Here is an 18,246-nt window from a genome sequence, read left to right as displayed (position 1 = left end):
TAGGGAATTATAAGTGTTAACAATCAATTGAGAATCATGGAAAACCATTATTAAACACGTCCTAAGATACTTATGGGCGATAAAGATTTTTAAATTTTTTTTTAATTTTTTTTAATTCGTCAAATTTAAGCGCTTCTTTGGGGGGTTTCCCACAAAAGTTGAACTTGGGCATTTTAACACATGTTATTACACACCTTAACAAACATATTGGTGAAGAAATTGTTTGGTAACAATATAGTTCACAGATTTTCATAAGTTTCCCTTACTATATCTCGTCACCTACTTAACCCTAATGAAATGATGTCTTGGTAAATTTGGGGTACCGGGTAGGGATGGTGTGAACCGCTGAAAGGTTCAGGTTCGCGTGAACGCAAACCTTTTATAAAGGTTCTGTGTGAACGCGAACGTGAACCTCATGACGTCACGTGATGTCATATTGCTAATTGAAACACTACCTTTCAGTGAAGTGAGAGCCTATCTATATTAATGTACACAATACCTAGCGACGACTCGGGCCAATATTGCCACAATGCTGAAGTACATATTAACGTTTTAAACGTCGCCAAATGTATCAACTGGGGCAATCAAATGATATAATAATCCCATAAACTCAATATTTTCTGTCGCTCTGCCAACAATTTCGACGAGGAGTGGCTAGGATTCTAAACTTACGCCTTTATGGTCTAGGCAAGATCGAACAATGCATTCGGCGTCCGAGTATTGCTAGCCTGATATTGAGCAGTGTGTGAAACGGGTTTCTATACATGAAACCGATAATACCGCAATAAAAAGTTATACAGCAGTAGCAAACACTCCAATCGCATGGATTTGGTTTTCATGATACAATAACATAGGAAATCAAGATTGACCCCGTACGGCTGCTAGATTTTTTACATCAGACAACGATATCAATTTGAATAATTGGTTGAATAAGCATCAATCGCTGACTACCTACATGTAGTTTACTTCGCTTTTGATGTTGTCTGATTGCGGGTCAAGCTCACAGCAGAGAGTCACTAAATATTCACTAACGGAAAGCTGGATATTTCGAGCAAACTTTTGTAACAAAGCAAGTAAAATTTTTGAGATCGGTAAGGTGCATCACGTGCATGCCCATTTGGCGCTGATTATTTTATGCTGCCAGCGCCATGCATAGAGTGGTGCGAAGTTGAAATGCAAAGAATTCCAAGCAAAGGTGTTATAATGAAATGAAAATTCTAATCTATGGAAATGGTTCACAGTGCAGAACCTACCAAGGTTCGTTTGTGAACGTGAACCTCTAAATTTCTGAGGTTCACAGACACAGAACGCGAACGTGAACCTCACGTTCACACCATCCTTAGTATCGGGCTTATCGAACGCCGTGAAATCATAATTAAGGATTGTACCGTGAGTTGATTGATCAATGATCAGAGAGAAGCAGACATGGCGGCGGCTGCATGACAATGCTATTCTCAACTCCGCATTGTCTTCGTCATTATCGGCGAGAAATGGCTTTGAAGTGACATTTCTGTCGTTAAAATGCATTCATTTAATACGATTTATTCCTTGTATATGTGGATAAATGGGCGAATAATGTATCGATTCAGTAATCCGGCCCGCCTAGTACTTAATTTTCCTATATCCGGCCCGCCGACTGGAGAAGTTGCCCGCCCCTGACCTATATGGTTCATTTATCCGTTTATGATTCACAATGAGCAGACAATGGGCCGTCTACGACGGTAGGCCTACAAGCTGTAAAATGTCATATGATAGGTTCACCGATAGTGCAAACCTCTACGGTACAAACGATAATCAGGTTGCAAGGAATTAGACTTTGTAAACAATTTTGACAATTTTTGAACCTAAAGCTACAATTTGGACAAAATTTTTACTTTTTTGACATGTCAAAAAATTCGCCTCAGTGATAGTAAATACCAAGCGGAAGGTTGCATATGCATTGTGTATTCAGTGAATCAGTGAGTGAACAGAAGTTGCATTATCAGTATATATGACTCGGAAGATAATATTTTGCTTGCAATTATTTTGGAAACGTTTGCGTGAGCTCTAAATATAGAATTTACGATATTTGCATGAGATACTAACTATTTGGAATTCAAAGGTTGTGTCAGTAAGTTTGAAATTTACTGGTTGACAGACAGATAATTTTCACCTTCCAAGAGGTTCTCAGACAACTGCAATTAACTTCTGATAATGTTGATAGCTACTTTAATATTGAGGAATGAGGATACAAATGGAACTGAATGTCAGTCCATACCAGATGTTGATGAACCACCTGTCGAAACGGAGTAGCCGCCAGATATGAATGTCTTTGAAGAAGAAAGTGAAGATAGCGAGAAAAAGAAATACATTGACGCAATGGCTTCTAATTGATGCTGCTCCTGAACTTGAAGTGGCTGCTTTCAAATAATTTAACTGGCCTGAAATTATCCATCAGATAGTATTTGGAATGAACAGAAAAGCAAATGAAGTGAGATACGAATACAAACCGATGTCTAATTGTGCACACAAAAACATTACAATTGAAGAGTTGAGGCAAGTCTTGCTATTACGATACGTGCCGGCTTGGACAGAGATAATCTGCACAATATCTACATTAATATGAAAGCATTGACTGTGGATGAACAGTTGGTCGGATGTCGAAGCTCTACCTACCTTTCAGCTTGCTCAGACATATGTCAACAAAAGAAAATTGTCTGGAGAAACTAAACTTCTTGCCGAAATGTCGGGGTTCATCGATGCCGCTACTTCAAGCAATTTCAATCGCACAATTCAGGCTATCGAACAGGGAAGACGCTACAGATGCGGAAAGCATAATCGTTCTGCCTGTGACACTTACGAACGACGGGTTCGCCCGGGACACGGCAAACTTCAGTAGAAGGAATATTGCTTGGAATGCGAAACAATTTGTTGTAGTTCTCTGTGTTTCGTTGCTCTTTTGTTTGAAATATACGTGGTAAAACATCTCTTTTTGAGGTAGCTGTAACATTACTTACAGAACTACATTCAATGCGGTAGAATTTACCAACTCGAACTCGAGGTTTTATCGACGTAAATTCCCATAAAATAAAAAAATACACTATATGAGACTAGCGTATTTGCATTGAAAAGTACAAAGTAACGCCATGTTGACAGACTGTCAATGTATGTGCCTTAAGGTTATGACTAGAAAAAAAATTTCAAAATTTTTTGTGTCCTGTAGTCACAAATGATGAACTTTTGTGTCCTGATTTCAAAACTCACAAAAGTTAAGACTGTTTGAACAAAAACCTCCCGCACAAAAATTTTCCAGTTTTCACTGTATATAGGATAGGCTTTCTTTTGTAGATACAGACTATATAATATATATACCGACTAATTTGAATTTAACTGACTCAATTCCAATTGCAAAGATTTAAAATAGTATTTTGGTACATTTCGATCGCCCAGATTGAATTATTCCTATCGTGTACTTGTTTACAGTCAATATTAAATAATTAATAAATAATTATTAATTCCAATTTTAGATGTAAACTGTATATATCGTATAATTTCAATTTGTCTGACACAAATCAAACTGGGTGTTCGAAAAGGCGAAAGTAGAAAAACTCTAGGTATTTTCAGCGGTCTGGAAAACCGATTAGAAGAATATGATGCATAGGAAAATTTGAAAATATCATATATCATATGTGACACCGTAGCATCTGTTGATACTGGACGGCAGAATGGCGTTGTTTCGAAACTGCGAAATGCAATGATGAGCATGGGTTTTCATAAACTACAATATATCGTCTGCCGACATCATATTATCGACTCTTAAAGCATACATTAGAGTTCTTCAATCCAACGTCTCCAACAAATCCAACTCTCAGTTACAAATTTGGAGATGATGTGGTAAAACACTACGAAAACTAGGTGCAATCCACCAAGCCAGAATTTCAGATGAAAATATTAGAAAACCGAGGATGTAGGGATGATTTTAAGTTTATCTGTGCAGAACATGCCGCTCTTTCAAAGAAAATAGTTTAGATTACCACTAATCAAATGGCATAAAGTTCCATCTCTACGCAATGCGAAATGGTGCTCAAGGGCCATTATTGCGTACTTCCAAATCCCGAGGTAGAGAATAACTCTGGAGATAACATGCTTATTCATCGCAAATGCGTGTCAGGAAGACTGGTATTCTAACCAGATGTCTAAAGATGGCATATACTAGAGCCCGACCGATTATCGGTTTGTCGATAATATCGAGACGATATCACAATTTGAAAGAATTATCGGTATCGGCCATTGGAGCTGAAAAATTAACGGCAATTTGCGTGTGACGTCACAACATGGAGGTAAAAAGTCAGAAAACTATAATCTTTGACCGCTAGACTAAGAATATTGATATATTTCATATAGCTTACACTTTACAGGTGTCCAGATGCCGTTCATTTCATGTTCAAGTATAACAATGACTGTAAAGATGTTCAAATAAATGCCATCTGAAGCATTGAAAATGTGTTTATGTATACATCCAACTTCTCTTGAATATCAGGTGAATGTATTGGCGCTATCGGTCAAGGTGTGAGATATCGGTTTTATCGGTATCGACCATAAAATCAAATATCGGTCGGGCTCTAAAATATACCAAAGATTATTTGCTGCTATCTTTGCGGTCGAATGTCCTGCAGCGATAAAGTACCCCCAAACCCCATTGGAAGTCGGACATGTCCGTCGAAGATGTCCCTGGCACTAACATAATAACAGAAAGGGAAGTCAAATTGATGGATGAACTTTACAAGAAATGCAAAAGGACATATATTTGAAGATTAAATTTGTAGCAAAGAATATCTTTGAATTTTAAATTTTTTCCATATTTGGACCTGTGTCAAAAATTGATGTTAGTTTGTGCGGGACATTTTTTTCGATTTGAACAAAATGATTATAATTTTATTAATTCATACCAAAATGTTCATCAATTCCTGCTACAGGCAAAAATATTTTTTTTAGTCATAACCCTAATGTGCCTATTAGGCAGTGTTGGGATGACTCGAGTCAGATACGAATCAACTTTTTGATACGACGTTGACTGGAGTAACTTTGCATAAGTAACTTGACTTGGGCACTCCAAATGATTTGACGAACACGACAAATTATAACCATGTTTTTGCAAAGAGTGGAACAGAAGTTTTTAAAATGTTCGAAACTCGTAGACGACCCAAAAGTATTTCGTGACTCAACATAAAATACAATCTTTTATGACAGATTTCATTTATCTTCGATGTACTGGAGCTTGATTTTTCTCGTGTTTTCCGAATCAGAATATATCAAGAATTACAGCTACACAGTTTCTTCAACTTAGATACCAATTAGAATATCCGAATTTCCGAATCTTGGAAATTGAATTCGATTCCTAATTAAAAAGACATACGACAAAAATCAAGTTTGCTTCATATCAAATCGGAGTAAATTCTCGTCAACAACGCTTGGCTCGTTTAGCAGTGTACATTTCTGATTGTAGCATTTTTAGGAGTACTAGAAATTAAAGTATAATGAAAATTGGAGCATAGAAACATCTCCCAAATTAGATTCGAATTGGACAGTCGACTTGCTCACTCTAATTAGACTAATTAAATATGATACGAATGTCCTCATCCAAATGGTTTCCTAATTCGAAACCACGTTATCGTTTCAGAAATATGGGAAGGATGCACTCATTCATATTGCCAGAACGGCGGTACATGTGTCGAAATGCAGTCTGGTCTACACTGCAATTGTCCGGCAAGTTATACGGGCAACAGATGTCAAACAGGTATGTCACTTTTTGCCTGCGATACTAACTAGGGTTTTATATGAGACAAAATTCTTTTTTTTTTCAAGCCATGACGTCAGGAATAGAGGTCGCCCGATAATGATATTTGCAGGCCGATACCGATACAACTTATCGACACATTCAAAAGGCCAATAACCGATATCATAGGCCGATATTAATATGGAAGGAGCAGAGAACCACTTATATATTAGGCAAGATGGCACCTGTACATGCCACAGAAAGCTGAACAACAAACGAGAAAACTGAAATGAAAAATAATTATTGCTCAACTGGGCACATTCATTGAAATTTGGGATAACCCAAGAAGCAAAACGTGATACAAAATTGCAGATTAGTCCAGAAAAGGTAGATTGTAATGCAGGAAGCATAGTCTATCTGCATTCTCACGCAGTTAAACTCGCCCTGCATGCATAAATCTGTCACGTATTGCCCTTTGCGTCGCCGATTTCTTGAGCGATGATCAGGAAGGTTCCAAATATCAGCCTCGATAATCGGCCAGGTCGATAACACTGGTCAACACATATTTTTAGGCAGACAAAGTAAGAGTGGTTTTGGGGGTTCTGAAGGGCACTGATTCCGAATATGACCTTAGTTTTTTTCAAATTGGCTGTTTTTGTGAAGATAACCCATGGAGCTATTTTGACCAAAATCTCCGATTTTCGCGGTATTGACTAGATATAAAATCGGTTTAGTCGTACTATAAAGTTTAGAAATTCAATCTACGTGTTATTTTTACACACAGAAGACTATGTTAAATCAAAATACAGCAACAGCGGGGGTATTAGATTTATCATAGTTACATACTTTCACGGATATCATGTACATAAATAAACTCCAGTCATGTATATAAGTATTTACCTAGATACTTAAATAACGTGGCATTAATTCAATCAGTTTTAGGTCAACCACCTATTGTAAATCGTCCGTAGGCTCATGCAACATGTGTTTTAGAAAGCATTCAAACAATTATGGCATAATTATACAACCTGAAAAACTACAATTTTTCGAAAGTCATTTGTTTAAAACACTGGTCAAAACATGTTTTAAACAAGCATTTGTTTTAAATGCAACCCTAATACAAATTCTTGTGGGGCCATGCGTTGACATTTTCTCAAAATCGATTCTTTATTTGACACTGCTCCCTTCCTTACGCACTAGCTTAGCGATATTCAGTGACGATGGAGAACTTTTGAGTAGCTCACAGCTGTGGAAATTTCTACAATTCCACAATGGGATATTTGCGTTTTACCTCAATCGGCACATCTCGTGAAATAATATCAATAATAACCAACATTGGAAGTCTGTACTTTAAAGTCACTAAATAGTAAATAGCCATGATCACATAGTGATAAGCTGATAACCGCTACCAAGCAGGAAGTTATATGTGCATTATCATCCTCATCATCCTCATTTATTTGTTTCTTTTTAATTTTGGCGTCATATTTGCTATTATCATTTTGATTTCTACTTTCTGAAGTAGTAAATGCATCTATTTAATTGTCCGGTCGTCGTAGTGCAGTGGTTCCCAACCTTTTTGTCTTCATTCCCCACTTCAGATTTATTCCGACCCTTCATTCCCCACCGGGACCATAAAACGCGCGAAGCGCGAAAAAGTTATATAACCCATATTTGAATCGGTCAATATGATCGGGAATTGCATATATTTTGCTATGAATTTTTTATCCCCTCTCTGCTCACGTAAACAGATTTACCGGTAGAGCTGAGTGAGGTGTGTTGGAAAAGGTAGGACCCCTAAATATGAATTGAACATCCTCGGGCAGACCCGTTGATATATTGACTTCGTTACATGATGCTATTTCGTGACCTCCTATATCTGCTATGTCAAAAGATATGGAAATCGCCCAAAACTAAAAGGCACACACGAATTTCAAATTGGTATTGCTTTACTGACAAATCATTTTTCCCTGCGGGATGGCATTTGTCCTGTGGGGTTCAGATCGCCATGGCATGAGCATTCAGCGCCAGCCAGTTAGCCGCCTATGGACAATTAAACATATATATACAATATACATATTTTTGTTATTATTACGTCATACAGACAAAATAGTTCTTACATTTCGAATTTGATTCACCCCATCACTAACGTTCGCTACTGATGAGAGTTAGTCGAAAAGCTTTTAGCGAATAAATTAACAATATGAAGTTATTGTTTCGCGTTATTCTGAAGTTCTGTACCACAAATCACTTGTTCAAATATACATATTGTATATATATCGAAGTTTTCTGTCACCACAAGGGCATTCCTTCTCGGCAAAGGTCTTCTCGCTGCTGATCGTTCTGGCACACTTCTAGGAGTCGCATGCTATATGGCCTATAACTTCATATGCCTTGATGCGTGGTGGCGCAGTAATGACCGACGCCGAAGTCTCCATTTCTGTAAAATCTAAGTATTTTCTTTCATGGGGGAAGTTTACCCAATAATCAAGATATTTGGCAATATTAAATCGCGCGCCCAGCGCAAAAAAAATTGAAAAAGTGACATAAATTTCCAAAAAAATACTCTCTAATTTATGTTACTTCACGAAATCATTTTGGGGCCCCTTCGAGCTCGATTTGGGCTGCGGCAGTTATGGTCCTTTTCCCCACTACCCAACACTTTTGTCATCACAGAGCAGCTATTTGCTGGTTTGACTGCAGAAGACGCACAACCACACCGGTACGCAAGACAATCGCTTATACCTGCAACGTAAAACGTATTGTTAACTGATATTAGTAACACTCAAAATTTCGTGAAAGCGTTATTTCACGTCTAACTAGTCGTGCTGGATGCGTTTGTGACGCCATCATTGGCCGTCCAGAGTTGAAAATCAGGTTTGGTGAACAACACGCAATATGAAGACTGTCCTGTACATAATTTTGAACAAATGCGTGTATTCCCCACTAGAAACCACTGCATTCCCCACCAGTGGGGAATTCCCCACCGTTTGGGAACCACTGTCGTAGTGCCTTCATTCGTTGGAAGTTTAAATTTTATATATGTGTTCTATCAACTTCATTGTTTGATCACCCTGGTGATCGATTAGCTCTCGCCCCCATTACGGGTTGTAACGGAGTCACAAGGTTCCGAGTCGGAAGCCAATCCTACATTTGTATTTTGACCTGAGCCAAGTCGAGTCATCAAAATATCCTGACTCGAGTCATTTTAATCTCAAAATCAGACAGCCGGCTTCCCCGTTTTAGTTAGGCTCTTTAGATATGATATGAATGTCTTCATCTATTGGTTGCCTATTTCGAAACCACCTTATCGTTTCAGAAATATGGGCGGGATGCACCCAATCATATTGCCAAAACGGTGGTACATGTGTCAAAATGCATTCTGGTCTACACTGCAATTGTCCGCCGAGTTATACGGGCGACAGATGTCAAACAGGTTTGCTCAGTTTTGCCTTTCATATTATTGCTGGTACGATGCGCCACCTGATCGAATTGGTCCTATCAAATAGTTCGATAGCTATATGTGATTGACTTTTTTGCGAATTCTATCCAAACTTCTCAAACTTTCTGTTATCGCGTACCACCTCGAGAGGTTCTACGATTTTGTTGCGTACTCCAAATAACGAATATAGGGATGATATTTATCACGGACGGATTAGCAAATAAAAAAAATCGTAACAAATGGCCCCGCCAGACAATACGCCCTTTATTATTATATTCTTTATTCACAGTAAAACTGGTTAATGCAAACATAATCCGGGGAGCAACCTGCCCCAAAGGAAAATGGCGAGATTGGAGTAAATTTTTATAATTTCAGTAATACATTCAAATAGATATTGCTATGCAATACATGGAGAAGTCAGATTACAGAATTGCAGCAGATGAAGAGTTGGCAAGGGTTACAGAGCAAAGGTAGAGATGATTGAAGATGAAGAATCGAAATTACAGAAATTATGCTGTGATTCACAAGTGTAATTTTAGTCCAGCGGTGCATTCAAGGCCTTCCGAAGAATGTGCACAGTGCCCAATAACGTGATCTTCTGGATCATATCGAATCGAACGTTACCCGGAATCTGTCGGATATGTCTCATGAGTTTTTTGCTTACTACCCCAGTAGCGCCAATGACTATCGGTACAATGTTTATTTTGAATCGCCACATTTTCTCACATTCCATTTTGAGGTCTGCGTATTTGTACTGCTTTTCTGATTCTTTTTGTTGTATATTGTGATCAGCTGGGACAGAGAGAGAGAGAGTCTTTATTTTCATCGAACCAAAATACATAACAAACGGCAGTGATGGTGGTACAGAAAATATGCGTGCACAGTATTCGGTATTAGATAGGAATGATCGATAAGACCGTGAAGGTCATCTAGTCGGATCACACCAGCATCAAACAGGTACACTTGACTCTGAACAGTCTGGCTGTAAAGAAATGTTTAGTTAAAGGAAAATAGAAAAAAAAATTAAACAATGGTGGCAAATGATCAATGAAGCAATGTCTGGGCGAGGTAGGGCAACAGTGTTAGTGTAACGACAAGAGGTGATCAAGTAGGGCTTTATTGAATCTATTATAAGGCAATTCACGGATATGCGGTGGTAATGCATTCCAGATGATAGGTCCCGAGTAGTCGGTAGATGTCTCAGTTAGGTTGCTATTGGGTGGGGGTAAGTAGATGTTTCCTTTAGACGAGGATCTCGTGTAATGGGAATGGACATGTTTAGCAGGTATGAAAAAGTCATCAAACACAGGAGGCAGACTATTGGAAAAATATTTGTGAACCACTTTTGATACTTCGAAGCGATATAGTTCATCAACTCGCAAAATTCGATGCTTACGGTAGTAAGGCGATAAATTGGTACGTAAAGGTACAGATGAGATCAGCCGTATCGCACGGTTTTGCAGGGTTCGAATTCTGCACAGCCTGTTCAATGAACAAGCCTTCTCGTTTCTTTTTTAGTTTGATGATCATATCCGGGCGGTTGCTTCTGATTTCGCAGTCAGTTATAACTGGTACATCCCACAGAATTTTTACCTGGTCGTTTTCTGTCACTCGTGCTGGACTGTAATCGTACCAACTTTTTGTCGAAGTGGTGATGTTAAAATGTTTGCATAATTCAAGATGAATGTAGTGGCCAATCCTATTGTGTCTCCATAGGTATTCGGTAGCTGCAAGTGCACCACAGCCGGGCATGAGATGTGCCACAGTTTCATTTTGGTTGTGGCACATTCTGCATTTGCCGTCCGTGTTTTGCTTCAGAATTCTTTTGCGATAGTATTTTGTAGGAAGCGATTGGTCTTGTGCTGCGAAAATGAACCCTTCGCTTGCCGGTTTCAGACCAGAGCTGGATAGCCAGGTCCATGAAAGCTCATCTACATGGGGCTGTGAAGTTAACTTCTTGTGCTGTCCATTAAGAATCATTGAGTCCCATACCGTTTCTCTCATTTTGAGCGTTGCATTTTTGTATCGTTTTTATAATTTCAGTAATACATTCGAATTGATATTCCTATATGCAATACATGGAGAAGTCAGATTACAGAATTGCAGCAGATTAAGAATTGGCAGGGGTTACAGAGCAGAGGTAGAGATGATTGAAGATGAAGAATCGAAATTACAGAAATTATGCTGTGATTCACAAGTGTAATTTTAGTCCAGCGTGGTGCATTCAAGGCCTTCCGAAGAATGTGCACAGTGCCCAATAATGTGATCTTTTGGATCATGTCGAATCGAACGTTACCCGGAATTTGCTGGATATGTCTGATGAGTTTTTTGCTCACGACCCCTGTAGCGCCAATGACTATCGGTACAATGTACCGATTATTATATTCTTTATTCACAGTAAAACTGGTAGATACACACATAATCCGGGGAGCAACCTGCCCCCAAAGGAAAATGGCGAGATTGGAGTAAATTTTTAAAATTTCAGTAATACATTCAAATTGTTATTCCTATGCAATACACGGAGAAGTCAGATTACAGAATTGCAGCAGATGAAGAATTGGCAAGGGTTACAGAGCAGAGGTAGAGATGATTGAAGATGAAGAATCGAAATTACAGAAATTATGCTGTGATTCACAAGCGTAATTTTAGTCCAGTGGTGCATTCAAGGCCTTCCGAAGAATGTGCACAGTGCCCAATAATGTGATCTTTTGGATCATGTCGAATCGAACGTTACCCGGAATTTGTTGAATATGTCTCATGAGTTTTTTGCTCACGACCCCTGTAGCACCAATGACTATCGGTACAATGTTTATTTTGCATCGCCACATTTTCTCACATTCCATTTTGAGGTCTGCGTATTTTGAGTATTTTTCTGATTCTTTTTGCAGTAGGTTGTGATCAGCTGGGACAGCCAGTTCAATGAATAAGCATTCTCTTTTCTTTTTTAGTTTGACGATTATATCCGGGCGGTTGCTCCTGATTTCGCGGTCAGTTATAACTGGTACATCCCACAGAATTTTTACTTGTTCGTTTTCTGTCACTGGTGCTGGGCTGTAATCGTACCAATTTTTTCTCGAAGTGGTGATGTTAAAATGTTTGCATAATTCAAGATGAATGTAGTGACCAATCCTATTGTGTCTCCATGTGTATTCGGTAGCTGCAAGTGCACCACAGCCGGACATGAGATGTGCTACAGTTTCATTTTGGTTGTGGCACATTCTGCATTTGCCGTCCGTGTTTTGCTTCAGAATTCTTTTGCGATAGTATTTTGTAGGAAGCGATTGGTCTTGTGCTGCGAAAATGAATCCTTCGCTTGCCGGTTTCAGGCCAGAGCTGGATAGCCAGGTCCATGAAAGCTCGTCTACATGGGGCTGTGAAGTTAACTTCTTGTGCTGTCCATGAAGAGGCATCGACTCCCATATCGTTTCTCTCATTTTCAGCGTTGCATTTTTGTATCGGACTCGTGCTGCTTTTGCTATTGTTGTGGGTTTAGCAACAGTGTTTTCTGCAGTGTACAGGTTAGCTGTTTCCAAGTTGACTTCTCTGGCGTACTTGTCGTGACGATAGCTCAGAGATTTTGTTTTGCGCTGTTTGTCTTCCTGTGCAATGAGTTTGCAGTAAATGTTATCGCTGTTGTTGATGTACTGTGACAAGCCGATGATTTCTGTTTTGAAGGTTTGTTCAATTTCTTGTAGTCCTCGACCACCTTTTTTTCTGGGGATGTACAGTCTTTGTGTATCAGATTTTGGGTGATGCATGTGGTGCATTGTCATCAGTTTTCTCGTCTTTGTGTCCAATTTTTTAATTTCATCTTTACGCCAGTTCACCACACCAAAGCTATATCTCAAGACAGGCACTGCAAGACTGTTTATGGCATTGATTTTGTTTTTGGAATTGAGTTCAGTTTTGAGAATTGACTTGAGCCTGCTGATGTATTCTTTTTTTAGACTTGATTTCATTGCAGCATGTTTAATGTTGTCGCTTTCACAGATCCCTAGATATTTATAGTGATCTTCGGCATTCAATTCTGTTATGGTTTCGTCCATTTTGAAGTTCATGTCGCCAGTGCTGGTGGCTCTTCCCCATCGTATGGTAAGTTTTGAGCATTTATCCAAGCCAAATTTCATTTTTATATCTTCCGAAAACTCATGAACAATTTTCATTTGGTTATTCAGGTCCGTGTCGGATTTCGCATACAGTTTCAGATCATCCATGAACAAAAGGTGATGAATCTTTTGACCTTCAGAATTTGCTGCTTTTTTCATCACGTATCCTGTTTCATTTTTTCTCAGCAACTCACTGAGTGGAGCTAAGCTGAGGCAGAATAGAAGTGGTGAGAATGAGTCGCCTTGGAAGATACCATTGCATATCTGAATTGTACAGGTTTCTGTTTCACCTTGGTCATGTTTGATCAACAGTTTTGTATGCCAATTTTTCATTGAATTTTCAATAAATCTGATGATGATCGGATTCATTTTGTACATACGCATTGTTTTCAGTATCCACGTGTGAGGGACTGAATCGAAAGCTTTTTTGTAATCTATCCATGCCATGCTGAGGTTAGTGTGTCTCCTCTTGCAGTTTTCAAGAATGGTTTTGTCAAGGAGCAGGTGGTCCTTACAGCCAAGGGCGCCTTCCTTGCATCCTTTCTGCTCAGGCGGTAGAAGATTTTCTAGGTGTTTGTAGCTTCGTTTTGCCAGGATTTTGGTCAGTGTTTTGTACATGGTTGTCAGGCATGTTATTGGCCTGTAGTTCTTGGGGTCCCTGGTGTTTTCATTTTTTGGAATAAGATAGGTGATCCCTTGTGTGAACCAGGCTGGGATCTCGTGCGAGCTGGTTGAGGATAAAAGCTCATTGTAGGTCACCGCTAGGTAATTATGTGTTGCAGTTAGTTTTTTTAGCCAAAAGTTTTTGATCTGGTCAGGACCAGCTGCTTTCCAGTTCAGTGAACTCTTTAGGGCCTCCTTGATTTCTTGTTTTGTGATTTCTGACCATTGTTGTTCTGGTGTTTGTAGATGGTCAGTGTGGAGGTCTTGTATCCAATTTGCATTTGAGTTGTGCAATTTTTTGGTTTCCCATATTTTCTTCCAAAATGATTCCACATCTGCAGTGGCTGGTATTTTGCTGCTGGTAATTTTTTGATTTGACTTTTGTTTCATCATTCGAAAAAATTGTCCAGGTTTGCGAGCAAATAACAAATTTTGGCGATATTGTGTTTCTCGTTTTTTATATCGTTTCAATCGTTGTGCTTTGGCGCATATTCTCATTTTTAATTCTTCTTGCAACATTGTCACTTTTTCTGTTGACTGCAGTTTGGTTTGGTGCTCCAGTTCTATTCTTTTTACTTTATTTTTTACTTTGCGGGAAACATTTCCTTTTTTTAGTTCTGAGAGTATCGCAACGTCACACCTTAGTTTTGCGATTTTGTTTTCAATTCTGCGTTGCCAAGCTGGCGTATGCCTTCCCCTTTTTTTGTTGACAATTCTTGGTATTTTGCAGTGCCTTTCTGAGATAACTGCCGCAGTGCTGTAAATGAGGTTGTTGATTGTTGTCAAGGGACATTGTGGTCTTTCTCCTTGTTTGTCATTTAGAGTTGCAGGTAGTATGGTTTCTGTCAAAATTTTGTTCGCTACTGCAATATCAGTTTTCAGTTTCTTTGTAATTTGTAAGTCAGGTAACTGCACTCTGTCATTTACATTCAATGTGGATTTCATGCGGTCGATGATTTGATTTTTGATCTCCAATTCTAATTCCGTGTCTATGTCGCCATCGTTAGGTGTTGTTGATTCATTCGGGTTATCGGTGGTATTTTGTAATTCTACTTCTGCGATGTTCGGGTCATCAAGTGATTGTTGTGGGTTCAGGTCATCTTGGCCGAATTGCAGTTCCATTGCCTCAGAGTTTTCGATGTTGTTGTTACACATTTCTCCCTCGATTTCTGCGAGTTCTTGTTCAGATAATTTTTTATTTTTTATTACACAACGTCTCATTGTTGCCAGGGTGTTGGCAGTCATGGTTGGAGAGTTGTTCGTTCTCTCTTTCCATTTTTTCTTCGGTTACTCCTGCCGAGTTTTCAAATTTGGCTAAGAAGTAACATCTCATTATTTCTTTATACTCTTCTTTACTCCATCTGTGTCTCTTCTTTTTTTCTTTTGCAGCAGAGCTGTTTTGTGAGCCACAGTTCGGTGTTGCACAGGCGCCATGTTGAGAAATATCTTCTCTTTGGTGTTCCTGTGTGGTCGGAGTTGACGAGTCCTCTGGGGTCATCCGCTTGGTCCCACGGCGGGTACGTCCAGGTGCGATATATCCAGATCGTTTCGCAGGCATTCACAGCAGTGATGCGTCAGTTCAGAAGTTAGGTTAAGTTAAAGTAATTAATTAATTATTAATTAATTCTTAATACAACCAAATATACAACCAAATTATTATTATTATTATTATTATTAACGCACACTAAGAGTGTGGCGAGACAGCGCAGTGGTATTGGTATTGCATTTAAAACAAACGGCAATGTTTAGGGATGATCACGACTTCGGAAATGCCTTATTTTCAGTAACTATCGTAGCTTTGTACTATGTCTTGTATGCTGCGACACGGCCAATCAATGTTTCAAGGCTTCCTCAGTGGAAAATAGTAGCAGAAATATAATTCTCGTTACTAAATTAAATTTCAGTTGTGAGTAGCGCAGAATTTCAGTACTCAAAAAAATCGTATTTTACTACTCGACTCGAATTAAAATGAATACTCGATTCAGATTCGAGTACTCGAATAATTGTTCCCAGCCCTAGTAGCAAATAAAGACCCTTTTTGCACTCTGCTCAATATCAATGTAGCAATAGTTAGAAGCCGAAGACATTGTCCGGTCTTGCCTACACCGTCAGGACAGAAGCTTATATTTCGTTGCAAATCCTTGCCGAAATTGCTGTTACAGTGATACAAGGTATTGATCGTATGGATTATTATAGCATTTGATTGCTACAGTAGATACATTTGGTCACGTTTAAAAATTCAGCATGTACTTCAGCATTGTAGCATAATGAGGCTTGAGTTCTCGCTAGGTATCGTGTATATTAATATATCGCTTCACGGAAATGTAGGGTTGGAATTAGCAATATGACTTCCCGTGGCGTTATAAGTTCATCTTCGCGTTCATCCACAACATTTCAAAAATCTTGAAATTAGTTTTATCATCAAAAATAGATTGCCCTGATTGTGAACTGGCAATCTCAGCCAAAAATTTAATTAGTTTGGCCGCAACACTTGGGATGTTGATGACTACAATATCAGTTCCAACGCATTGGCACATCTATGGGCCAGCAGTCACATTTTCGTATATCTTCGTACATTACAATAAACCGGAATCTTTTGCGGTAGATTCATCTAAACTAAAGAAAATTCTTCAAGGTTCGCGCAATATGTTATTACTGGATTTCGTGCTTTAACATTGTTACCCCTTCCTGAAAACGAAAAAAACGCCGAATGTACCAGATTGAGTCTAACTATAGGCACTAAATTATTGATGCATGTTGGTCGAAGCTTTCGATATCGATATGTCTAGGCGCGGAATAGTCCTGTCCTTGCAAACTAAGTCCAGCCATATACAGCAGTCCCAGGTAACTCAAGCAGACTCGAGTAACAATATTATTGACCCATGAACTTCGAAAAATTTTCGCGCCTTGCGCGGCTAGTAACCCGCACAATGGCCCAAAAAGTTGCCCCCTCCCCCTGCTCGAAAGTAATCATTCATTCATTTTTGTTGCAGATTCCTGAAACGAAATGCGACATTTCATCCTACGCACAGCGCATCATCAGTGGCTATTCTGCTATATTATAATTGGGCTGCAATTTAATTCTTCAAATGTTGGTGATCAATGTTCCCACTAATTTCTGACGAGTCTGCGCACACTCACCAACTTACTGCGCAGATCCTTGGACAACAGTGCGTAACGACTAAAAAAAAGATCATCACTTCGGATTTTTTGTGCGCAACTTGGATTTTCTGTGTGCAGATGCCGTGTCAGCACTGCGCATTAGCGCACGTGCGCAGCTTAGAGGGAACATTCTTGGTGACAATATGGAAATTCGGGTATCGTGTCTCAGCAACGAGCCGTTTTAAATATGTACCCAGTCCATGGAATCAGTGATCATTCTATCGGAAAATCTCCAACACAAGCCTAATTCCGAGTTCTCGCTTACCGGTGAATTACTACCCAACCGTACAGAAGCTCGATTCGAGATGTACTGCACAGCCAATGGTGGTAACTTCTTCGTGACGGTAAAGCAGCTCTTTCTGAGAGAAAAAAGTGCATCCACCGTTTCTGCTTCATTCGGCAATATAGGGATAAGAAGTTGCATCTCAAATTGATGGATTGAATCAAATGAGCTCTCACGACGAGGCGGAATCTGTCCGCACGAATTCTGCAATTGGCAAACATTTGCTGGATAATTCAATTTGTGCGAAAAATTATCGAGACATCAAACTTCGCGTCGACAGGAGAGCCCGTTCGAACTCTCATTGGTGGGTCTTGGAGTCGGCCACAAATATTCCGGTTTATTTCTATATGAATATACTATTCAATTATTTAGAAAATATTGAATATTATTTATCTTTCTTATCTACTCAGCTATATGAATGACCTCAACGTAAATTTAGGCTAATTTAAAGTCTCCAATTGTATCCACGATTTATTGAATGAAATGGGCGATAGTCAGCGTCGACACATTTTGCTTATTACTCCGTATAGCACAAAATGGTTGAGACATGTTTATTAGAATGTCTGGCATATTGACCAGGAAGGCGAGGGTTAAGGAACGTGATTCTATATACACCTATATTGCTAACCTGCGAAAAAAGTGAAGATTTCGAGATCGACTGCAGCTTATACATACACCAAGTTCTGTATTGGCCAAAAAGAAGTAAGCCATCTCTATATATCCTTGGTTTCGTGAGTCAATACAAGCCGCCCAGCATATATATAACGTCCAAAATGGCGGGACGTAAATCTCGACCGCGAAATATTGCGAAGATCTCGACCGAGAGCGCGGTTCAATT

At 39.2% G+C, this 18,246-nt stretch overlaps 2 protein-coding genes across 4 annotated transcripts in view; one reads left to right on the top strand and one right to left on the bottom strand.

Moving 5' to 3' along the window:
• The window catches only part of LOC145451567 (uncharacterized), a 321,835-nt gene extending 306,229 nt beyond the window's left edge, over positions 1–15,606 (bottom strand). For both annotated transcript variants that reach the window (XM_080329780.1, XM_080329781.1), the window contains exon 1: positions 15,592–15,606. The gene's annotated coding sequence lies outside the window, so the exon portion shown is untranslated. The remainder of the gene's footprint in view (positions 1–15,591) is intronic.
• Positions 1–17,784, top strand: part of LOC145451562 (uncharacterized) — a 32,894-nt gene extending 15,110 nt beyond the window's left edge. For both annotated transcript variants that reach the window (XM_080329776.1, XM_080329775.1), the window contains 3 exons: positions 5,660–5,776; positions 9,072–9,188; positions 16,957–17,784. In XM_080329776.1, coding sequence (XP_080185902.1) covers positions 5,660–5,776; positions 9,072–9,188; positions 16,957–16,964 — 242 coding nt within the window. In that variant the 3' untranslated portion in view covers positions 16,965–17,784. The remainder of the gene's footprint in view (positions 1–5,659; positions 5,777–9,071; positions 9,189–16,956) is intronic.
• Positions 17,785–18,246: the final 462 nt, after the last annotated feature.

Source organism: Botryllus schlosseri, chromosome 12, assembly GCF_051294905.1.
Source record: "Botryllus schlosseri isolate E-star chromosome 12, Bs_hap1, whole genome shotgun sequence".
Classification (NCBI taxonomy): domain Eukaryota; kingdom Metazoa; phylum Chordata; class Ascidiacea; order Stolidobranchia; family Styelidae; genus Botryllus; species Botryllus schlosseri.
The sequence above is the reverse complement of the archived record's forward strand: the minus strand, read 5'-3'. Positions and strand labels throughout refer to the sequence as shown.